Source organism: Lepidochelys kempii, chromosome 1, assembly GCF_965140265.1.
Source record: "Lepidochelys kempii isolate rLepKem1 chromosome 1, rLepKem1.hap2, whole genome shotgun sequence".
NCBI classification, from domain to species: Eukaryota; Metazoa; Chordata; order Testudines; family Cheloniidae; genus Lepidochelys; species Lepidochelys kempii.
Genome location: NC_133256.1, coordinates 30,807,250 through 30,832,756, shown reverse-complemented (window position 1 = coordinate 30,832,756; position 25,507 = coordinate 30,807,250). Strand labels below are relative to the sequence as shown.

At 40.7% G+C, this 25,507-nt stretch overlaps 1 protein-coding gene across 5 annotated transcripts in view; it reads right to left on the bottom strand.

The window, feature by feature from the left end:
• ARHGAP42 (Rho GTPase activating protein 42) overlaps positions 1 to 25,507 on the bottom strand; it is a 378,378-nt gene that overhangs the window by 191,317 nt on the left and 161,554 nt on the right. For 4 of the 5 annotated variants that reach the window (XM_073337948.1, XM_073337919.1, XM_073337927.1 and 1 more), the window contains exon 4: positions 16,055 to 16,126. The exons of the other annotated variant lie outside the window; for it this stretch is intronic. In XM_073337948.1, the coding sequence (XP_073194049.1) occupies positions 16,055 to 16,126 (72 nt within the window). The remainder of the gene's footprint in view (positions 1 to 16,054; positions 16,127 to 25,507) is intronic. 5 annotated transcript variants of the gene reach the window in all.

The following is a 25,507-nucleotide window of genomic DNA, read 5'->3' as shown; positions in this document are numbered from 1 at the left end:
GACGTTGCTTAGAGATAGCCGTACCTTTCGATCTTTCAGTAATGGAGACAAAGAGTCGTGGGGACTTATGGAATGGGTTAGTCCTGTCTAAATGAAAGGCAGTTGCTCGCCTGAAGTCGAGAGTATGCAGGGTTGCCTCTTGCGGAGTCTCGTGAGGTTTAGGATAGAAAGTAGGTAAGTATATTGATTAGTTAAGGTGGAAGGTGGATACCACCTTAGAGAGAAATTTAGGATGTGGTCTCAGAGTGACTTTGTCTTTGGAGAAAGTTGTGTAGGGAGGCTAGGCCATCAGGGCGCTTATTTACCTACTGTCCTTGCTGATGTTATTGCAGCTAAGAAAGCTACCTTCATAGACATATGAAGAAGAGACAAGGTAGCCAAGGGCTCGAATGGAGGTTTCATGAGACCGTGAAGAACGAGGTTAAGATTCCATGTAGCTGCTGCTGGGTAAATTTATGGGTAGAGATTTTGTAGGCCCATGAGAAATCGTTTTATGGTGGGAGAGTCCGTTGATGACGGGAGGACATGCGGAGTAGGTAAGGATACCACGACTGTCTGGGCCAAGCTGGGGCAATAAGTATGACCCGCGCATTATCGTCTATGATTTTCCAAAGAACGCTGTGTAGCAGAGGGATTGTTGGGAAGATGTACAGGAGAGAGTTGTTCCATGGGATGAGGAATGCGTCTCCTAGGGATGCAGTCCCAAGTCCCGCTCTGGAGCAAAACAGGCGACATTTTCGATTCTGGGTTGTGGCAAAGAGGTCTATTGACGGGGTGCCCCAGAGGGGGAAGAGCTGTTGAAGTATTGCGGAGTGCAGTTCCCATTCGTGTTCTGTCAAAAAGTGCCTGCTGAGTTCGTCGGCAGTAGTACTGTGGCAGCCGGGTAGGTATGAGACAGTGATTTGTATTTGATGTTGTATGCACCAATTCCATAGTCAGATGGCTTCGATGCATAGGGAATGTGATCGGGCTCTCCCGTCTATTGATGTAAAACATACATGCTATCTTGTCTGTTAAGACCTGGATAGATTTGTTCTTTATGAGGGGAAGAAAGTGAAGGCATGCTCGTCACACTGCTCTGAGCTCTAAGAGGTTTATGTGTAGGCGCGTGTCTGATGTGGACCACTGGCCTTGTGCCCTGTGTCCCCCTAGACGCGCTCCCCAGCCCATTAGGGAAGCGTCCATGGTTAGCATGAGCGTTGGGGATCATTGCTGGAAGGGAACGCCCATGCAGAGGTTTTCTGGTCTTGTCCACCAGTGTAGGAAAGCTAGAACATTGGGAGGAGGAGGAGTTAGCAGCATCCCTAAGGTGTGTCTGTTGGGTTTGAAGTTGGAGTTGAGCCAGCCCTGAAGACAGCTCATGCGTAACCTGGTGTGCAGTGGGGTGCCTGCTCTACACTGTGCTACACACAGTGGTTGCAGTGGGGGAGGTTTAGGTTGGATATTAGGAAAAGCTTTTTCACTAGGAAGGTGGTGAAACACTGGAATGCGTTACCTAGGGAGGTGGTGGAATCCCCTTCCTTAGAAGTTTTTAAGGTCAGGCTTGACAAAGCCCTGGCTGGGATGATTTAGTTGGGGATTGGTCCTGCTCTGGGCGGGGGGTTGGACTAGATGGCCTCCAAAGGTCCCTTCCAACTCTGTTATTCTATGATGATTCTATGATAGCCCTGGTGTCTTATCTTTCCTTCTGGGGTGGCCAGGACAATTAGGCCTGGTCTACACTTAAAAATTAGATTGGGGATGCAGCTATGTCGCTCAGGGCTGTGAAAAATTTAAATTTGCATGCATAATTGCATATGGAGGAAGTTGGACCACAATTCACATACTCTCTTTCATATATGTCTATGAGTGGCATTCCAACCACTGAAACACAAGGCATTCCTTTAGGCTTCCTTTTAGTTTTATGAGGAAGAAAGGGGATACTTTTTTATGTATAGAATGTTGGGAGGAAATTTATGGGGAAATTTATTTACTTGATTTGTAATACATTGATACACTTTGTCAATTTTTAAAATTTAATTATGCTTTAGTTATATATTTGGTAACATACCAATAGGTCTTAGGGGAAAGTGTTATGTAAACACACTTTGTTGTTGGAGCTAGTTGAAATTTTTGGTTGAATTTTTTTTCTTCAGTGAAAAGTGCATTTATGACTGAAATGAAAATTGTCAAGAAAAAACATCATTTTGGTCAAAATTTGTGATTTTTCTGTCAAAAGGCTCACTTATTTCGCAAGATTTCCTTCATTGGAAAAAAGGGGGGATAAAAAGGAGAAAAATAGGGGGGAACACACACACCCTTCCTACTCCTATCCCCTTTTTTCCGGTGCAAATAAAGGGAAGGGCAAGTTAAAAAGTGACATTTCCCATCAATATGTAGATATTTTTCTGAAAAAATTGAAAAAAAGTGAGAAAAACTTCATTTCAAAGTTCTTCATCATAATAAATTTCACAAAAAATATTTTTCTCCAATTTTTTTCACAAATCGCTTAAATGTTTCAATAATCTTTTGTCGTTATTAATATTATTATAAAAAGGGACAGGACTAAAACCCTGAAGCCCAGCATTCAAAAATGACTTTTCTTCTAGAGGTCTTTCTAGAGGAAGCAGTTTTCCTCTGGTTGCAGTCAGCATCAGAAAAAAATAATTTTTCTTTTTGTGAAAAAAGGTCCTTTTTCATTTAAAAATGTGATACTTAGACATTTTGACCCCCTGTAACTGGCACAATTATATTACACATTACCTATTTATAATATGCTTTATTAAGAAAATTGCTAAGGCGATTCTACTTGTGGATTCCATGTTCCCCATTAAAGAGCCAGGACTTACATGCAATTACTACAGAGATATATTAGTTACTGTACCTCAGTATTTTACTATGCTTTTGGACAGGATAAAACTTACCTCAGAAATGTATCTAGTGACATGTAGTAATTGTTGGCAAATTTTGAATTCAAAATGATGATTGCTTTAGGTACCAGAAAAGATATGCCACATGCCTCAACTATTCATGGTCCTTAAGTACATATTTCCAGCCTTCTGCTGGTTTGGAGGACAGCTATTTTGCTCTTTCGGTGTTATTTCTGTGCATAAATTCCCTTGTTACTAGAGTTCACTGTTCCCTCTAAGTTGTGTGCGTGCACACAGATCCCAACCCCCCCGCACACAGCGAAACACCGCGTGCACAAATATTTGCACAGAAGCACAAAAATTTGCACAGAAGAAATTGTTTGCGCACACAGCCTGTGAAAAATTAGAGGGAACATTGCTAGAGTTGTTTTGGTAAAATGATTGGATCCCATGAGAAGTCTGTAATAAGCAGAGATCCTTTAGGGTAAGTTTCTTGTTTTGCCTGAACAAATTCACAGATCCCTAACATGGAAAAAAAAAAAACCCAACAACCCAACAAACAAGATGACAAGGAAATGCACTAGAAATGAGGGATTAACACATTATTCAGATTAGAGATTCTAATATTTTGGACCCCTGAATAGTAATATCTGATTAGAAAACTAATATAATCCCATTCCCCCATAAACTCTTTTTTGTTGGTCTTGTAAATAATGGTGAAAAGAACTACCTCCCATCCTCAACCTTATGAATTCAGTGTTTGACTCATCCAGCCAAATTAACCTGAAAATTACTCAGACTCAGCTGTGTGCAGGTGGCCACACACTGCTGAACAGAAGTGCAGTGGGATGGTAGTGCTGGAAATGGAGCTGGAATCAGGAATGGCTGCCCTTAACATGCTAAGTTCTTCACCTGTGTCACCTAGTCATTTATTTATTTTTATGGAAAAGCAACAACTTAAAAGATGGCCCAGCTGAACTTTCTCCCCCCCTTCCCTCAGTCTGTCAAAGCTGCTGGAGCTTTACATTCTACTTGCTGTACTAAGGCTCAGATCAAAAGGTGCCTTTTTAAAGCCAAAATGTTTACAACAAAGTGGTTCTGTTCTCCCATGTAACCCTCTGGTGTCTGTGCAGCCTTTGTTCAGCAGCAGACCACAATTACGTGCTTTCTAGCATTATAAAAGTGGTACAATACCCAGTTTATAGGGAAGCTGCATTTACCATAGTTCTATTAGGAGTCACCCAAATAATTAAATACAATAGATGAAAAATAATATTTTCAAGGTGAATTTAGCAAGCTGTCCCAGATGATGATAATATTAAGGGGATATTTTATTAATATGCACCAACTCATAGCTGGCAATGTAGACACTTTACATAAAACACAGACTAAATCAATTTACAAGAAATTGAACAAAAATATAAAGCCAAGCCAATTCTTTCTAACTTCAGAAATCATCTTAACCTCTCTAACTCTGAGCAAAGACAAAGATGACATATTCCTGTGTCACCATCATGGTGCTATTGTTATGGGTCAGTTGCAAGCCAGCAATAAAATTTTGCTCTGGATTCCAGGCTGGACCTTGGCACTGGGGCACTTTTAGATGAAGAAACAACTTTGTTTAATTAAAAACAGAAACGAGAATCAAAAGGTTGGTTAAGCTATTTCTGAAAATAAAATGTTTATACTAAGAGAAGGAGTGTCTCATTCCTGCTTATTCTTTCTGTCTCATTCCCCCCTCTTCTGTTCTGACCATTCCCCCATGCTCTTACCCACATGGTCTCTTTCCCTTTTGCCCTGTATCCCATTCCTTCTTCTTAGCCCACACCCAGCTTTCTCTTGTCTTCTTCTTTTCTCATCACCATTACCATCCCTAGATTCCTTCTTTCTTCTCTCCACTTACCTGGGAACCCCACGTACCTTCCCTCCTCCTAGCCCCTGAGATTCACACCTCCCTCTCCAGTATTCACCTCCTTGCTCCTCCTTCTGAAAGAGTTCCCCACCTTCATGCTCCCGCCTCTCCACAAATAACCAGGGGAGCTGCTGTTATTGAATGGTGGGGAGAGTGGATGGAGCCCTCTTCTCTCCCTCTGTGTAGTCTCTTCTCCTAGCAGAGGGAAGATGCTGGTGTTGAAGGGCTTATTCTTCCTTTGTGCCAGCTGCCAGGTGAGCTGTCTCCTCCATTGCACTGCTCTATCGCTTCCACTCCCCACAATATCAGGCCAGCATAGGAACAGGGTCAAGAGGCAGCAGCCACTTGGCCATAAAGGGGAGCTCACAGAAGTCCAACTTCTGTCCCCTCAACCTCATATTGAGCACGAATTGGGGCAAGAGAAAAAGCTTAAAAAGTCCCACAGTGACCTGGCTTTGGGGACAGGCAATGGCCAGCTTAAAACAACTGGCGATTGCTTACAGCCTTACAATTAAAATAACTTGACATGTACTTTTGTTTTATTACACGACAGCTCAGATTCACTGATACTTAAAGGGTTTCAAAACTGGTGACCATGTGGACATACAAGGCCCAATGTTGATTCCGCTCAGATACCAGCTTACCATGACACATTCACTCTGCCCATTTCTCTAACATTAAGGAGTCTTTCTGTTTACTGCAATTAAAAAACAATTAGCATTTGCACCGAATATCCTAAAACTAAACTAAGTTAGCTTCCTTTACGGAATCATAGTGGATTTCCAGCTGCTGTAGGGTGACTCGCCAAGAAACTCTAATAACTTCTGCATAATGTAACTGTAAAAGCTATATTTTCATTTTGTTTTTTGAGTGTTACATTGTTGGGCAATACAAATGTGACAGTTACAAACTACACTGTAACTTCTGTGGTTAGACTAAGTGAGCCGCTCTGAAATATAGCTGGGGTAAATTAATCCCAGCAGTGAACATGAATTTGTTTTCCAAGTTAAAAGGAATACTTATAGCTAAGAATGAATTAAAGTAAAAACAACAACAGAAATTCCCTTGAGACAGAAGAAATAACAATTTTCTGAAACATGACATTTTAAAAAGGGAAATGACACTGTTTTTTAAACTCTTAAAAAAATCTAAGTTTGCTTCTTTTCTCTTTGATCTAATTTAGTCTGTAGCAAAAGTCAATGAACATTTGAACAAATATTGCTAAATACTGTACTTGATAGATAAAAAGAAAACATGAGAGTTTGGCCTTAGCGCACACAACACATCACACAATGATCTCACCAATGTTACCAGCTGGGGACCAGCAAACCACATTTACCAAATAAGGTAAGTTGCTTCGTTCCTGAAATTTTTTCCCAGTTAGCTCACTCCACTTTTCCTATGATTTATACAATAATTACAGAGGTCATTTTTTCAACTCAGATGGAGTAAATCATCAGGCTACCTAATGCAAGGCTAGATTTCTGTAGTCTCTGGAGAGATCTCCGTTTTCTTTAAACTGAGTGTGCACAGAAAAGGAAGAACTGAAATATGTGCAATAAAAACAGAAGAGCAAGTAATATAAATAATCAAGAAGGGCAGTAAGGGATGTAGATTGTGTACCGTTGGTTTGGTTACAAACACTAATATTTTATTTCCAAGATTTGTGGGGACAGTTTTTGATTGGGTACCTGCATATTTTTTCAGCACTTACAAAGGATTATTCTTTATTATTGGAGATTCTTGTGATATACAAAAACCACTGGAACTTTACTCACTGGATTGATGGTGACACTGAATATAAAATACAGATGTACAGCATTATACTGTATATTGGGTATTGTTTATCCTCAATAATCTTTCTGATTTGTGGAATTGCATTATCACAATTCTATCGGAAAGCCTCTTCCTAACCCTTATTTTTAACTCTGTGGACCTATATCTGCTTTAAGATATACATGCAGCTCCCACTGCAGTAAATCCAGTAATTAAAAAGAAAGAAAAAGAAGAAACTGAAATACTCAAAACTCTTCCTCACATCCTTTCCTTCTCCACTGAATTCTGACAAAAGCTGACAGCTCATACTGACATGTACACACACTAATAATGCTCACATCTGATGTAAGGAGCTACTTCAACAAGGTTCATACTTTAAACTTAACAGGAGTAAAACAATTAAAATTAAAAGGGTCTAATAAAGAAAAAAAATGATACAATATTTAGAACATGTTTTTAAAAGAATATAGGAGCACAAACCAGGTAATTGTGGTCACAAAGACTGAAAAAAACTCATACAGATACAGGCAGACATCATCTTCCTTTCCAAATGCAAACAGATGGACATTGTACCAAAAGGACTGAAGGTAAAAAATCCATTACAATCTACATACCATACAGACTATGCTGACAGCTTGTGCCACACGCTCTCAAAGAAACTGAGGAACCACTTGATCAACATCCTCTACAGCAAACAGGGAAAGATCAAGAATGAGCTCTCAAAACTGGATACTCTCATAAAAAACCAACCTTCCACACAAACTTCCTCGTGGCTGGACTTTACAAAAACTAGACAAGCCATTTATAACACACACTTTGCTTCTCTACAAAACAAAAAGGACACTGAACTATCTAAACTACTACATGCCACAAGAGGCCACAGCAATGATTCCCTTAATCCACCCAGCAATATTGTCAATCTATCCAACTATACTCTTAGCCCAGCAGAAGAATCTGCCCTATCTCGGGGCCTCTCCTTCTGCCCCTCCACCCCCACGAACATGATACAGTTCTGTGATGACCTAGAATCCTATTTTCAACGTTTCCGACTCAAGGAATATTTCCAGCACACCTCTGAACAACATACTAATCCACAGAGACCTCCCTACCAACACTACAAAAAGAAGGATTCTAGGTGGACTCCTCCTGAGGGTCAAAACAGCAGACTGGACTTCTACACAGAGTGCTTCCGCCGATGAGCTCGGGCTGAAATTGTGGAAAAGCAGCATCACTTGCCCCATAACCTCAGCCGTGCAGAGCACAATGCCATCCACAGCCTCAGAAACAACTCTGACATCACAATCAAAAAGGCTGACAAACGAGGTGCTGTCGTCATCATGAATAGATCGGAATATGAACAAGAGGCTGCTAAGGCAGCTCTCCAACACCACTTTCTACAAGTCATTACCCTCTGATGCCACTGAGGGTTACCAAAAGAAACTACAGAATTTGCTCAAGAAACTCCCTGAAAAAGCACAAGAACAAATCTGCACAGACACACCTTTGGAACGCCGGCCTGGGGCATTCTATCTGCTACCCAAGATCCATAAACCTGGAAATCCTGGACACCCCATCATCTCAGGCATTGGCACCCTGACAGCAGGATTGTCTTGCTATGTAGACTCCCTCCTCAGGCCCTACACCACCAGCACTCCCAGCTATCTTCGAGACACCACTGACTTCCTGAGGAAACTACAATCCATCGGTGATCTTCCTGAAAACACCATCCTGGCCACTATGGATGTAGAAGCCCTCTACACCAACATTCCACACAAAGATGGACTAAAAGCCGTCAGGAACACTATCCCTGATAATGTCACGGAAAACCTGGTGGCTGAACTTTGTGACTTTGTCCTCGCCCATAACTATTTCACATTTGAGGACAATGTATACCTTCAAACCAGCGGCACTGCTATGGGTACCCGCATGGCCGACAGTATGCCAACATTTTTATGGCTGACTTAGAACAACACTTCCTCAGCTCTCGTCCCCTAATGCCCCTACTCTACTTGCGCTATATTGATGACATCTTCATCATCTGGACCCATGGAAAAGAAGGAATTCCACCATGATTTCAACAATTTCTATCCCACCATCAACCTCAGCCTGGACCAGTCCACACAAGTGATCCACTTCCTGGACACTACGGTGCTAATAAGCGATGGCCACATAAACACCATCCTATACCGAAAACCTACTGACCGCTATTCCTACCTACATGCCTCCAGCTTTCACCCAGATCACACCACACGATCCATCATCTACAGCCAAGCTCTGCGATACAACCACATTTGCTCCAACCCCTCAGACAGAGACAAACACCTACAAGATCTCTATCAAGCATTCTTACAACTACAGTACCTATCTGCTGAAGTGAAGAAACAGCTTGACAGAGCCAGAAGGGTACCCAGAAGTCACCTACTACAGGACACGCCCAACAAAGATAATAACAGAACGCCACTAGCCATCACCTTCAGCCCCCAACTAAAACCTCTCCAACGCATCATCAAGGATCTACAACCTATCCTGAAGGACGATCCCTTACTCTCACAGATCTTGGGAGATAGATCAGTCCTTGCTTACAGACAGTCCCCTAACCTGAAGCAAATACTCACCAGCAACTACACACCACACAACAGAACCACTAACCCAGGAACCTATCCTTGCAACGAAGCCCATTGCCAACTGTGTCCACATATCTATTCAGGGGACACCATCACAGGGCCTAATCACATCAGCCACATTATCAGAGGCTCGTTCACCTGCACATCTACCAATGTGATATATGCCATCATGTGCCAGCAATGCCCCTCTGCCATGTACATTAGTCAAACTGGACAGTCTCTACGTAAAAGAATAAATGGACACAAATCAGATGTCAAGAATTATAACATTCATAAACCAGTCAGAGAACACTGCAATCTCTCCTAAAGGTCGCAATATTACAACAAAAAGACTTCAAAACAGACTCCAACGAGAGACTGCTGAATTGGAATTAATTTGCAAACTGGATACAATTAACCTAGGCTTGAACAGAGACTGGGAGTGGATGTGTCATTACAGAAAGTAAAACTATTTCCCCATGTTTACTTCCCACCCTCCACTGCTCCTCAGACGTGCCTGTTAACTGCTGGCAATGGCCCACCTTGATTTTCTCCCCTTCCTTTCCCCCGCTCTCCTGCTGGTAATAGCTCATCTTAAGTGATCACTCTCCTTACAATGTGTATGATAACACCCGTTTTTTCATGTTCTGTGTGTATATAAATCTCCTCACTGTATTTTCCACTGAATGCATCTGATGAAGTGAGCTGTAGCTCACGAAAGCTTATGCTCAGATAAATTGGTTAGTCTCTAAGGTGCCACTAGTACTCCTTTTCTTTTTGTGAATACAGACTAACACAGCTGCTACTCTGAAACCTGTCATTATGCAAGGCACTGCATTTAGCCGTATGGAGTGGAAATCTATCAACTTCATGAAAAAACTTGTACAGATACAGACAGACATCATTTTCCTTTCCAAATGCAAAGAGATGGACCTCTGCATGCCTAATTTCTCCCACACCCCCAAAAAATCAGACAAAAATCACCTCTAAATATATTGTGGTTTTTTGTTCTATTCTAGATAGGTTATTATACACACATCACCGTAGTATCTGAGCAATTTGCAGTAGTGCATTCGCAATGTGACTAACATCTGCCATCTGTGATTTGTTTTCTCTCCCATCTTCTCTTCAGGGGTAGAACTGTGTGTGCAGTTTATTGTGTTCTTTGGTAGGGCTGTTTTGTTTTGTTAGGATTTTGATCTTTTTAAATGTACATGCTGCTGTGAGTTTATGTTAGAAAAAAGCAAGTTCAAAGAAATGCACCTTCCCTGTTGGAACAGAAGGTGGTGAGATTTGCGTCTTTGGCACCTTTACTACTATCCAGAGAGTTTGTGGGCCCAGTGAAGATGTCAATATTAATGAAATCCCTGTGTACAGACATCCTTAGAGTGCTGTGAAACTTTTGTTACAAAAGTCCAAACCGGGTTTCCAGTTTGTTACATATGCAGAGATCACTCCACATTCAGCCAAAGGTTCACAAATCTTCATGCAAACCTGTGTTAACTAAAGAGTTTTTTAAGAAACTCGCAGTTTTGACCAATTATTAAGCATTTGGTTTGGTCAAAGCTGAAGCCAGGTGAACAGAGATTGAGGTAAATGTTCATACCATCTCTGGCACTGTAATACCCCTCAGGCTATGTCTACACTGCAGATTCTGGTGAAGATGCGCTAAACTGATGGGAGAGAGCTCTTCCTTTGGCTTAATAAGTTCTGCCTCATGAGAGGCGGTAGCTATGTTGGCAGGAGAAGCTCTATCACTGACACAGCACTGTCCACAGTGGTGCTTAGGTTGGTATAACTTACGTTGCTTGGGGGTGGGGAATATTCACACCCCTGAGTGATGTAAATTATACCAAAGTAATTTGTAGTGTCAACATAGCCTCCGTTTTGCATACCTTTATTACTAACCCATTCCTATTGTACTTCACAGATTTACCATTCTTGTTAGAGGTTTTCAGGCTTTTTTTTTTTTTTTTTTTTTTAAGAACATTAAGTGTAATTAATTGTCATCTCTTTGTGCTGCTCTCATTCATCTCAATGCCCTTTGAAACTATTTCATTTGACAGATCCACCTCATATCATACCCAATCATACTCTAGACTATGTGGGTGGTCTGAATATCCCAGCGCTGAAGCTGACAGTTGAACTCAGGCAAAGCAGAAGAAGAAAACACAAATATATTTATTTTAGAGTTTTCTAAAACAACCAACTAGTAGAGCTCCTGTCTGGTGGCTGAACCTAACAGGTGTCAACCCAGGAACCTAATGGTCCAAAAGAGAGGTAACGAGGTCTAATGGAATAGACACAGGACTGAGTTGGAAGATCTGGGTTCCAGTCCTAACTCAGCCACTAAGTTGTTGTGTGGCTTGGACAAGTCTCTTGACCTCTGCATGTCCCTTTCCCCCCAGTTATGAAATGGGGACAAATGCCTATCCAACAGGGATGCTGTTAGAATTAATTAATGTTTGTAAAGTGCTCTGCCCAGGTAGAGCCCTATACAAAGTGTTTGGTGTTATTGTTAATGGCAACAGCAACCGGGAGTGAGCTATCTCCAAACACAGAAGTATTAACTGTCTAGAGACTCACTGATTGCATATATCTAAAGGGGACAGGGAGTGCTTCACATTGCTCTATAATGACCTCAGCATCCTGACTAAGAAGCCATGTTAATGATCTCTGGATAGAGTCTTGTTTAGCTTCTCCAGACAGAACGCCTGTCAACAACACAGTGAGTCTCTACAGAAAAGGCAATCACATCCCTAAAGCTATGTTATTACAAAATTAAATAGCAATCCAAAGAATCAAACAACTTTCAATGTATGTAGGAATGAAAACTGCTAAAAAAAGAGAAAACATTCTCAGATGGCATTAAACTCTATTTATTTGCAGCATAGTTAAAAACAAATTCCCATGTTCTGCATCTACATAGCAGGACATGGGTGTGGTGAGGAAAGCATGCAACTGTACACACAAAAAATATCAAACATGAGGGAAGAAAACATCTTCTTTGTCCACAGAAATCTGACCACAAGTCCACAGCAGGAATTTGCTCGAAATGTGTGTTTAGTTCCTGTACAGAGGGTTCTCCATCTCCCTGCTACACACTCACAGGAGTAGTACAGAAAACACTCAAATATTATCACTTACATTCTCCATTTTTCCTCTTACCATATATATTTTCTCCTTCTGTGAACCTGCTCTGATGCAGAAAGTGTGCAGGCACTGTTACTTATTTTATAGGCCCACCACATTATGCTCTTTATACAAGAACTAAACAAAACTAGAATGGTTTCTTCAAACCACAGCAATATTAAAAATTGAAAGATTTCCCAGATAATCTATCAGCAAAGTTTTAAATCAAGGGTACAATACCTCAGAAGCAGTACATGTACTCAAGGCAAAGAGTCCTGTGGCACCTTATAGACTAACAGATGTATTGGAGCATAAGCTTTTGTGGGTGAATACCCACTTCGTCAGATGCATGTACTGGAAATTTCCAGAGGCAGGTATAAATATGCAAGCAAGAATCAGGCTAGGGATAACGAGGTTAGTTCAATCAGGGAGGAGGCCCTCTTCTAGCACTGGCTGGTACCAGAATCATGCACCTTATTAAAGTACCCTTTAAGACTTATTGTACCCTTACCCTTATTATACCGTTTAAGACTCTCCAAGGCAACTAATCTGCAGAGTTCTGCGTACCTTAAGAATTCTACATTGAGCTGGAAATAGGGCTTTCTAGATTGAGAGACTACACCTAGGAAACTCCTTTTCTGAATGTGCTCCCAGGTTCCCTGGGCTCAATACTGAGCCTTGTACAGTCCTTTGTGCCGCTCTGCTAACTGTATAGCTGTCTTAAACCACTGACTAGAGATTCTCCATATGGAAGAAATATCTGGACATTGCAGCCCAGAGGGGTGTGGAGACCGAAGGAGACATGGCCAAAGCACACTGAGCTCTGAGAATCTGCAGTGCCCCTTTGGGACCACTACATCCAGAGCACAGTTTAGAATAGCCCCAAGGTAATTCTAAACTATACCAAGGATTGAACAAGACCGTGGCTGTTCTTAGAATGAGGGAGCCACAACCAGCTGCTTTGCCATTCTCCACCTCTGCTGCGCCCAGAGGAGACACAGACCTCTGTGTAAGGAGTTGGAGGTGAGTCAGTTCATCTGACTGTTTCTCCACCCATTTAAAAAACATTCTTTTTTGTTTCAGAGGGGTAGCCGTGTTAGTCTGCATCAGCAAAAACAACGAGAAGTCCTTGTGGCACCTTAGAGACTAACACATTTATTTGGGCATAAGCTTTTGTGGGCTATAAACCATTTCATCAGATGCATGGAGTGGAAAATACAGCAAGCAGGTATAAATATACAGCACATGAAAAGATGGGAATTGCTTTACTAAGTGGGGGGTGAGTGCTAACAAGGCCAGTTCAATTAGGGTTGACAACAAGGGGTGAACGACAAGAGAGGGAAATTTACTTTTTGTAGTGCTAATGAGGCCAATTTAATCAAGGTGGATGTGGCCCATCCCAAGCAGTTGACAAGAAGGTGTGAGTATCAACAGAGTGAAAATTATTTTTTGTAGTGACCCAGCCACTCCCAGTCTTTATTCAGGCCTAATTTGATGGTGTAAAGTTTGCAAATTAATTTCAGTTCTGCAATTTCTCTTTGAAGTTTATTTGTAAGTTTTTTTTATTGAAGAATGGCAACTTTTAATTCTGTTATTGAGGGTCAAGGGAGATTGAAGTGCTCTCCTACTGGTTTTTGAATATTACAGTTCTTGATGTCCGATTTGTGTCCATTTATTCTTTTGCGTAGAGACTGTCTGGTTTGGCCAGTGTGCATGGCAGAGGAGCATTGCTGGCACATGATGGCATATATCACACTGGTAGATTTGCAAATGAATGAGCCCTTGATAGTGTGGCTGATGTGCTTGGGTCCTATGATGGTGTCCCTTGAATAGAGTTGGCAAGGGGGTCTGTTCCAGAGTTTGGTTCCTGGGTTAGTGTTTCTGTTGTGTGGTGTGTAGTTGCTGGTGAGTATTTGCTTCAGGTTGGGGGGCTGTCTGTAAGTGAGGACTAGCCTGTCTCCCAAGGTCTGTGAGAGTGAGGGATCGTCCTTCAGAATAGGTTGTAGATCCTTGATGATGCACTGGAGAGGTTTTATTTGGGGGCTGTAGGTGATGGCTAGTGGCGTTCTGTTACTTTCTTTGTTGGGCCTGTCCTGTAGTAGGTGACTTCTGGGTACCCTTCTGGCTCTGTCAAGCTGTTTCTTCACTTTCCCGGGTAGGTATTGTAGTTTTAAGAACTCCTGATAGAGATCCTGTAGGTGTTTGTCTCTGTCTGAAGGATTGGAGCAAATGTGGTTGTATCTTAGGGCTTGGCTGTAGACAATGGATCGTGTGATGTGGTCTGGATGAAAGCTGGAGGCATGTAAGTAAGTATAGTGGTCAGTAGGTTTCCGGTATAGGGCGGTGTTTATGTGACCATCGCTTATTTGTACTGTAGTGTCCAGGAAGTGGATTTCTTTTGTGGACTGGTCCAGGCTGAGGTTGATGGTGGGGTGGAAATTGTTGAAATCCAGATGGAATTCCTCAAGGGCCTCCTTTCCATGGGTCCAGATGATGAAGATGTCATCAATGTAGTGCAAGTAGAGTAGGGGCGCTAGGGGACGAGATCTGAGGAAGCGTTGTTCTAAGTCAGCCATAAAAAATGCTGGCATACTGTGGGGCCATGCGGGTACCCATAGCTGCACCGCTGACTTGACGGTATAAATCATTCCCAAATCTGAAACAGATGTTGATATTCACCCCTTCTTGTCAACTGTTGGGAATGGGCCACATCTACCCTAATTGAATTGGCCTCGTTAGCACTGACTCCCCTCCCCCCACACTTGGTAAGGCAACTTCCATCTTTTCACGTGCTGTATATTTATACCTGCTTACTGTATTTTCCACTCCATGCATCTGATGAAGTGGGTTATAGCCAACATTCTTTTTTCATTTCTCCTTTCTTTCATCAGTTTTGTTTATCAATTGTTTAAGTTTTTACAGAGTCCCAAATGCACAGAATTATTATTACTCATGTTTATTATGGCAGTGCTTAAGGGACAACCAAGAATGGGGCCGCATTGTGCTAAGCCTTGTAAAAAACACCATAGTAAACAGTCCCTACCCCCAAAGAGCTTGCTATCTAACTAGACATGATAGACACAAGGTGAGGCAGGGATCTAACACACAAGCAGAGTGAACAATGTGATGGCAGCAAACATCACATTATTTCGATACTTGTAAGAGGGGGTGTGATATTGGTTTTACGTAGGAGGGATTAAGATAAATGGAAAGAAAAGGGAAATGAAGTAGGAGAGAAGAGGGTAAACGTGGCAGGTGTGGTGAGGTGAAGAGACTGTGATGGAGCGGGAGAGAGAGGACTGGAGCAAACAGCCAATGAACATAGGACGGACAAAACTGTAAAAAGTTCTCTCAAGGTTCCTGCTTTCGCTGCTTCTTCAGCTGCTAGGATAGGATCATTGGAAATGTTCACAATGTACGTTAGAATGACTCTGGGCTGGTCAAAAATAAGTGTCTGCAATTATTTCTCAGTTACTTTTTGGTTTTTCACATGGGATTGAATTAAACCTAAATACCAGAAAATAAAGTCAACTAAATGATATGGCAGATTTGCTACAAAAGAAAAGGTTCCGTTAGTGCCTAAGGTATGCAATATATCCAGAACCTTAAAATGTGCTTTCTAAAATGTTCCACTCCTCTGAAGCAAAGAACTAAAGTCCAATTTATCAATACACACATACACTGAGAACAATGGTATCATTACTTTAAAATGTCTGTAATCTAACAATCAACATAGAGTGAACATCAAGCAAATATAAAATAAATAAGAATCGGTTCCTTACTTTCGCTGCACCTATTTGTTCTTTACGAAACTTTTCCAGTGGTGCTATTAACACATCATTGGCATTCTGGATCTGAAATGTCAAACATAAATATTCAAATGTGTCTCTTTTCATATATAGTATTTAAAGAAAGTTGGGAGCGACAGTACTACTTCAGTAAATCTCACTTTGCTAATCTACAAACCTGATAAAAACCCAGTGGTTTCATCACAGTGGTCAATGAAGGTTTAACTGTTTCATCACAGTGGTCAATGAAGGTTTTACCATACAAGGTTTAACCGTACAGTGCAGGTAACGCTTCTTTGCTTTTATAAAGTATACTACAAAACATTTCCCAATGTATTATGAAGCATCATCATAAATAATTAAAACTTAATTATATTTGTCAATTTAAAACAAATAAAAAGTACTCATGCTGCATACATAGGATTCCTGGTATTTGTTTTCCCTGAAATTTAGAGTTTACAATCTAATTTCAGACAAGATGCAACAACTGGAAGTAAAACAATCTGGCAAAACTTGGGAGAAGACAAAGGTAACAGTCTTAGGAACATGATTATATAGACTAGTTATGTGCACAAATGGATAGCTTAGTCATTTCAGCAATCCCCTCTGATCATCTAGCCACGCCAGTTAAGGGAATAATCCAAAAGGAAAGCTGAAAAAAGTTATGAAATATATAAAATTGGCAACTATTATGTTTATTTTTTATTAATAAACTGAAAAATGGCTATGGGGTAATTTTATCCTCTTACACTTAACCTGGAAGCCCTAATTATGTGATAGCTTTCATTCTTTTCCATTGTTTGTCTGTTCACTTAGACCAGGGGTTCCCAAACTTGGTTCGCGGCTTGTTCCGGCCAATGGGAGCTGTGGGAAGTGGTGGCCCAGCCCGGCCTGTGCCATTTCCCTCAGCTCCCATTGGCTGGGAACAGCGAAACGCAGCCACTGGGAGCTGCGAGCGGCCGTACCTGCAGACACTCAGGTAAACAAAGCATCTTGAGGCTCGCCAGGGGCTTACCCTGAACAAGCCGTAAACCAAGTTTGGGAACCCCTGACTTAGAGCGAAACTCACCCCACTGCATAAGGCAAACAAAAATGTTTGTGCATTATTTAAACCTTACTTAACCTCAAAGCTAAGGGTTATGTGGCATGTAAGTCACTCATTAGGTTTTGGCTAGGAAGTATATATTCATTTATTTTGCTATCTTAATTTATTTAACTTTTTGCCATGCAATACCACTTAAAAAAAACACCACACTCAATCTTTTTGCAAACATTTCTATAAGAAATCATCCATTTTCAGGTTTAGACACAACAGCCAGAGGAAGTCTTTTTATATGAGCCTCATTCTGAGTCATGTCACTGACTTTAGTTGCAAAGATATGCAACTCTCACACAAATTTGGTGTCCCCCCTTTTTTATTGTTGTAAATTATTCACCTCAGAAATAAAGAATAAAATAACTGATTATACAAAGTTATTTACCTTAAAGGATTAATAGCAAAACATTTTAAGTTTCCTGCATAAATAATTGTTTGTTCTCTCATTTCTGGTCTTTACCAAATACATTGCATTCCACATTTGGATCTTGGCAGCTAGGGAGGATGGGCTAATGTAAATAAGACAGATATGAATGAGTAATGCTGTGGTAGCTTTTACATAATAAGCGACAAGACACAGTGCTATTATAGCATGAAAGCTTCCCAAAGGGCTATAATAGTCCAGACAAACTAATCTGTAAAATATAAACAAAAATTCAGCAAGCAGACTTTTTCAAAACTAAGATTTCATTCCCAAAGCTCACACAGTCACTTTCTCAGACAGGTGGTCCCAGTGGACAGAAGGTAGGTGAAAAAAAGCAAAACTCTCATATTGCCATACCTACTTAATAGTAGAAAAAGTAAGAAGACTAGCAGCACTCGACAAGTTTGATGATGTGGTGGCCCAAAGTGACCAAGCTGAAAACCATAACAACTGACACCACAGCTGACCGTGTTTATGACAAAGACTAAATACTAAAATCTAGCATATGGTCGAATGTCCTGCAAACATGATAAAAAATAACAGAAATGTGGCCAACAAAACTAGAAATCTTGAGAACCAGACCTCACCTGAATACACTTGGCCTTGCACTTCTATGCCAGCGTGACTACACTGAGCTTTTATTGAATAAAATATGACAGTCAGTACTATAAAGTATTTCCTGTCTTATTAATTTTGATACTGAATTAAATGTTATGCTGTTCCCTAAACTGTCATTTTTCACTGACATTCTGATTTATTATTTGTACTTAAGGTAGCAACTAGAGATCTGAACTGAGATTGGGGCCCTTATGTGCTAGGCACTATCCAAACACATAGTCAGAGAGACCAAGTCCCAAAGAGCTTCCATTCTAAATAGATAGGACAGGCAAGGCCAAGAGAGTCAAACAGAGGTGAAGTGACTTGCTCAAGGTCACATGGCAGGTCTGTGGCACAGCCAGGAATAGAACCTAGGCCTCACAAAGCTCAGTTCAGGGACACACCTGCATTGAATATGTTTGTGAGGAGGAAACTATAGGTCCTGACAGCATCTATAAAAGCAAGGGAGATTGTTTTAATGTTTGGCACAAGAAGGGATGTTGAGATCTTTGGCACTACAGAATGGATGTCTCTCTTTTTCCCCTACTCCCACGAGGAAAGAAACTGAGATTTTTGGTGGAGACTTGAATTCCTACTGTCTAACAACCATTTGCCACATTTCCCAGTGTACCAATATTCGTTGCGGCATCCAACAACTATACACATACAAGATGAATGCTTCTCTTTATAACCATCAGTAAAAAAGTTAATATTGATATAAATAATCACTATTTGTCTTCAGCGTTAACACCACACTGAGCTGAATGAGGCTGTTCACAACACTCAGAGTTGTCACTTTCATGTGCCTTGCGTGCAAACTCAGGAGACCACTCAAAGCAGTTCATATTTTAAAGGCTTTCTTCACAACCTTCAAATGAGAGAAACTTGCCTTTCACTGTTAACCGACAGTTTAACTTATGAAGCAAAAATCATCTGCTGCAAATTCCATTGCAGTGAAATCTCAGAATACAAAATGGTCCCTGCTCTAGACATCGTGAAAGAGCTAATTTATATACAATCATATGGCATTATAAGGAGATGCCAAGAAACAAGCGTTCCAAGAACCAGCAGGACCACTGTACTTTGTACACAAGGGAATTTAGAATTAGGAATGGGCGATGGATGTAGCCAGAAATTAAAAGAATATATTCATTTAAATAAATATAGAAATAGTCTCCTGATCTAAGTCGAGATACACAGACAGAATGCTGCACATTAGTCCCAATGACGAACGCTTCTGATGACAGAACACTGATGTGGCAATCCTCTTCCTGGCTAAATTATGCATTAGACAAGCCAGGAAGGAGTATTTATTTTGGGAAGAGAAGCCTGCCAATAAACTATTGGAGAGAATCCTGGCAGATGCATTTCAACAGACCTCATTACAGGATTCAGGTTGCTCAGCTGTGTAAAGACTCCCTCTCTATCTTCATTGGACTTTGCTGGGCTAGCTTGGATAAAACATAAATATACAGCTGGTAGAACTTCTGCCTTGCACATTTATTTTCTTTTCATTACTGGTTCCTATCACTGGAATTACATTATATTATAGTTGGCTTGTTTTGGCATCTCATTTGTTGATATTTTTTGGCTAAAATAACCTATTGCATGACTGAGCACTGGATAATCTTTACAATAACCCTCCAAAATGTGTCATTTTGCAATACTAATGCATATATGATATGATTTTCACAAGTAAAGTTCTCGACCTTTCTTTGAGCTTTCCTTTACTGAGTGGCCAATATTATATTTTATATATATATATATATATATATATATATAGTGTGTATATATATATATATATATATATATATATATACACACACACACTCCCTATATTATATGATAAGAGAGAGAAAGAGATAATTGAGAGCATGGAGAAAATAATAATGTTCTTACATCACCATCTATCTTAAACTGTTGAAATCATTAATTATATCTTCTCACTGATGGTGAAAATCAATGGGAAGTACTTTGAGCATCTAAGATTTATTCAGATTTTAAAAAGGATTTTCCATGCAATAATCTCTCACTTTGTAGAATGAAGCTAGATTTCCCTTTTTGAATTTAAAAACAAATTCTAAAACTAATGGGCATCATTACTCTTGTCCAATGGACTTTGCACTAATAATTACTTTACTGATTTGGTTGACCTATCGCTGTAACAGCTACTTCTAAAAGCTATATATATAGGTGTATGTATATATTAATAGAAGGAATAACACCAAAGGAATAAACTCTCCCATAAATCTGAGATTCAGAGTACAGCATCTTGAAAAAAACTAAATTATCAAATTAAAACTGTAAAGTCAATAATTATTCGCATGTATATAATGCTTTTCAGTCAAGGATGTTGAGGAAATTTGCAAACACTTAATTCAACACCCTTACAAGAAAGGTACAGTCAATATACCCATCTAGGAACACAGGAATTTGCAGACTAAGTGGCCCATCAAGTCCACTATCCAATCTCTGATAATGGCCAGTACTACATGCTTCACAGAAAGATGCAAAAAATACTGTAGTGGGAAGTTATGGAATAACTTGCCCTTAGAGACAGTTCTTACTGAACCCTCAGCTGGAGGTTGTTTTATGCTCTGAAACAAGAAGGTTTACACGGGCAGACAGAGGCATTTGACCATGGTCAAACAGTACATAATTTGCATAGGTAGAAACTGAATCCGGGGGTGAAATAGCTGGCCCCGCTGAAGTCAAGGGCAATACTCTGGTGGAGTACAACGGCACCAGGGCTTTCATAGATTCCAAGGCAGACTGACTTCGACTCCCTTAGGGAACAGATGGGTAGGATCCCCTGGGGGACTAACATGAAGGGGAAAGGAGTCCAGGAGAGCTGACTGTATTTCAAGGAATCCCTGTTGAGGTTACAGGGACAAACCATCCCGATGTGTCAAAAGAATAGTAAATATAGCAGGCGACCAGCTTGGCTTAACGGTGAAATCCTAGCGGATCTTAAACATAAAAAAGAAGCTTACAAGAAGTGGAAGGTTGGACATATGACCAGGGAAGAGTATAAAAATATTGCTTAGGCATGTAGGAATGAAATCAGGAAGGCCAAATCGCACCTGGAGCTGCAGCTAGCGAGAGATGTCAAGAGTAACAAGAAGGGTTTCTTCAGGTATGTTGGCAACAAGAAGAAAGCCAAGGAAAGTGTGGGCCCCTTAATGAACGAGGGAGGCAACCTAGTGACAGAGGATGTGGAAAAAGCTAATGTACTCAATGCTTTTTTTGCCTCTGTCTTCACTAACAAGGTCAGCTCCCAGACTGCTGCGCTGGGCATCACAACATGGGGAATAGATGGCCAGCCCTCTGTGGAGAAAGAGGTGGTTAGGGACTATTTAGAAAAGCTGGACGTGCACAAGTCCATGGGGCTGGACGAGTTGCATCTGAGAGTGCTAAAGGAATTGGCGGCTGTGATTGTAGAGCCATTGGCCATTATCTTTGAAAACTCGTGGCGAACAAGGGACGTCCCGGATGACTGGAAAAAGGCTAATGTAGTGCCAATCTTTAAAAAAGAGAAGAAGGAGGATCCTGGGAACTACAGGCCAGTCAGCCTCACCTCAGTCCCCGGAAAAATCATGGAGCAGGTCCTCAAAGAATCAATCCTGAAGCACTTACATGAGAGGAAAGTGATCAGGAACAGCCAGCATGGATTCACCAAGGGAAGGTCATGCCTGACTAATCTAATCGCCTTCTATGATGAGATTACTGGTTCTGTGGATGAAGGGAAAGCAGTGGATGTATTGTTTCTTGACTTTAGCAAAGCTTTTGACATGGTCTCCCACAGTATTCTTGTCAGCAAGTTAAAGAAGTATGGGCTGGATGAATGCACTATAAGGTGGGTAGAAAGTTGGCTAGATTGTCGGGCTCGACGGGTAGTGATCAATGGCTCCATGTCTAGTTGGCAGCCGGTGTCAAGTGGAGTGCCCCAGGGGTTGGTCTTGGGGCCGGTTTTGTTCAATATCTTCATAAATGATCTGGAGGATGGTGTGGATTGCACTCTCAGCAAATTTGCGGATGATACTAAACTGGGAGGAGTGGTAGATACACTGGAGGGGAGGGATAGGATACAGAGGGACCTAGACAAATTGGAGGATTGGGCCAAAAGAAATCTGATGAGGTTCAATAAGGATAAGTGCAGGGTCCTGCACTTAGGACAGAAGGACCCAATGCACAGCTACAGACTAGGGACCGAATGGCTAGGCAGCAGTTCTGCGGAAAAGGACCTAGGGGTGACAGTGGACGAGAAGCTGGATAGGAGTCAGCAGTGTTCTCTTGTTGCCAAGAAGGCCAATGGCATTTTGGGATGTATAAGGAGGGGCATAGCCAGCAGATCGAGGGACGTGATCGTCCCCCTCTATTCGACATTGGTGAGGCCTCATCTGGAGTACTGTGTCCAGTTTTGGGCCCCACACTTCAAGAAGGATGTGGATAAATTGGAAAGAGTCCAGCGAAGGACAACAAAAATGATTAGGGGTCTGGAACACATGACTTATGAGGAGAGGCTGAGGGAACTGGGATTGTTTAGTCTGCAGAAGAGAAGAATGAGGGGGGATTTGATAGCTGCTTTCAACTACCTGAGAGGTGGTTCCAGAGAGGATGGTTCTAGACTATTCTCAGTGGTAGAAGAGGACAGGACAAGGAGTAATGGTCTCAAGTTGCAGTGGGGGAGGTTTAGGTTGGATATTAGGAAAAACTTTTTCACCAGGAGGGTGGTGAAACACTGGAATGCATTACCTAGGGAGGTGGTAGAATCTCCTTCCTTAGAAGTTTTTAAGTTCAGGCTTGACAAAGCCCTGGCTGGGATGATTTAGTTGGGGATTGGTCCTGCTTTGAGCAGGGGGTTGGACTAGATGACCTCCTGAGGTCCCTTCCAACCCTGATATTCTATGATTCTATGATCTAGTCTGACCTTCTGAATAACACAGGCCATAAAACTAAGCACCTAACTTCTGGTCTGTCTAACAACTAGGTAGTCACTCTTCCCACCTACTGATCCGCTCCAAACATTTACAATGACCAAAAAGGACTGCAAGTTTTGTGGTGTCATTTAAGGTTTTCAAAGTAACAGTTTAATAAAGCATCTCACTTCCTGCAAAACTCATGTTCCCTTGCTTGCTCAGTTACTGTGCCAAGGTTAAGATCAAAGAAATGCAAAACAGAGGGATGATGTCAATAAGACTATAAAGGTTTGCTGTAAATAGCAACATCAGAACTCCTCATTGTGTTAAAAAAAATAGACATCTTTTCCCCAAAAGCATTTTTTAAAATTAGACTCTCCTTTTAAGAAGTTTTAAAAGCTTCTTCTATCAATTATTGATCGGTTCTTGAATACTATACTGTCCATTCTCTATTATTACTTAATGATAGCTCCCCTAACCTAGATCAAACAATATAATTTGTTTTGTGTTCTGTGGTATAAGCACAGTAGCATTTTAGATGAGAGAAGGCAATTTCACAGTAACTTACGGTACAACAGGAAGAGATAATAGGGAAATGATACTTTGACAAAGTTTGAGACTTGTACTAGATCTTGTACCCAAAAAAAAGGGATACAAATGTTACCAAAAAACAACCAAAATTTCTAACTTTGACATTTTCGACTAACTCTAGTTAGCAGCATAGGTAAAAGTATATAAAAAAACATGTAATCATAGTTATTCTGGTTGGCCACGCATACAGTTAAGGTTACTGAGCTTTTCTATTCCAACCCTTTCTTTTCAGTTTATAATTTTTCAAAACTTCAGATCAGAAACCCTTTAAGAAAATGCTACTTCCTTTTTCAGACACACATGGACACACACACGTACACTATTTATTAGAAACTAGTTATTGCCATCCGGTTGATTGCACTTAAAGAAGGGATTCAATCACTTTTATCATGCATGAAGAATACAGTGTATCCTCCCCAAAATTACAGCACTGATTACAGAATTAATCTTCTGAGAATTTACTTAAATTACTTTTTATTTACAATGAATGATCACAGTAACAAAATAATGCAGACCCTTAAAACTTCCAAATTTTTTTGAAACTCACTGAATCCTGTTGCATGTCATGGCTGCAGGACTAGCTGCACCTCTATCCCCTTCCACGTCCTTCTGAGTGTATTCCCTCAGATGTTAGGCCTCATGCTTTTACTTGTCCTTCTCTTAGACCAGGCCCTGAACGACACTACCCTGACCCAGGTTCTTAAAACACTCTATGGGGTGCAGAGAGAGAGAGAGAGAGAGTCTTTTTAAACAGTTGGAGTTCTTTTGTTCTTATCAGTTCCCAGGTTTTGGCCCTACGTGTCAAAATCAGCCTGGTAGGCTCAGCAGGAGGTTAAACCAGATCCTCAGAACCAAAAGTTGGGATACTGTCCCCTAATAACCTTAGTATTAACTGAGGGGTGGCTTATCTTGAGCTATTCTTTTGTCCTTCCTGCTTATTTCCCTCTTCCCTCATATAGCAAGCTATTAAATGAAACCAATATATTCATACAGTAAGCATTCCAATAACTGGGTCAACCTACAGTATTCATAAATTACAGAGCAGCGCTCTTCTTCATAAGTGAAGTTTCTCCATCAGGAACAATGAGGAAAAAAAATCAAATGATTTTTCAAAAATCAGTTAAATCTAATATGGGACCATAAAAACTAATATGACCTAATCATAAGGTTATTGCATTATATGCAGGGCAGAGTTAAGGATAGCTTTGCATTGCCATGTTTAGATTTCTCCCAAACTCAACCTTAACTTTGAATGTCCTGGGTTTATCAGGCTCCAGTACATCTTCCTTGTAATGCATTTTACCGATATACATACTTTAAATCCTTAATTCCATTTTAACTTAATTTTTGCCTGGGAACATGCACACATTATATGAATGGCAGAAGATATTAAGAATGTTTCAGGGACTTATTTTTTACTGAGGAGTCTCTCTGTAAATCCAGAAGTCCAATTGTATATGTCTGAAAAGGTGTCTTAATGTCTAAAAATTATTTAAAATAGCTTTTCAATACATTAAAATAACATGCCCTATGTTTTAATTCTTACTAGGGTTTTTAAATGAGTGATTTGTGTAGTCACATATGTTTTACCGTGGTGAAAGAGTTAAAACTGATAAAGTGAAAGTTTTAATATGTGTTAGATAAAACTGATCTGACCCTACATTTAATTTGAACTGATTTTAAACAAAGACAGAGTATGATCTTGTGCTCCAAAAAATAAGAGTATACTGAATGAAATGTTCCCCTGAGCCTCTCCCCAACCCCCTGCCCCAGCCCTGATCCCCCTCCCGCTCTCCAAACCCCTCGATCCCAGTCCAGAG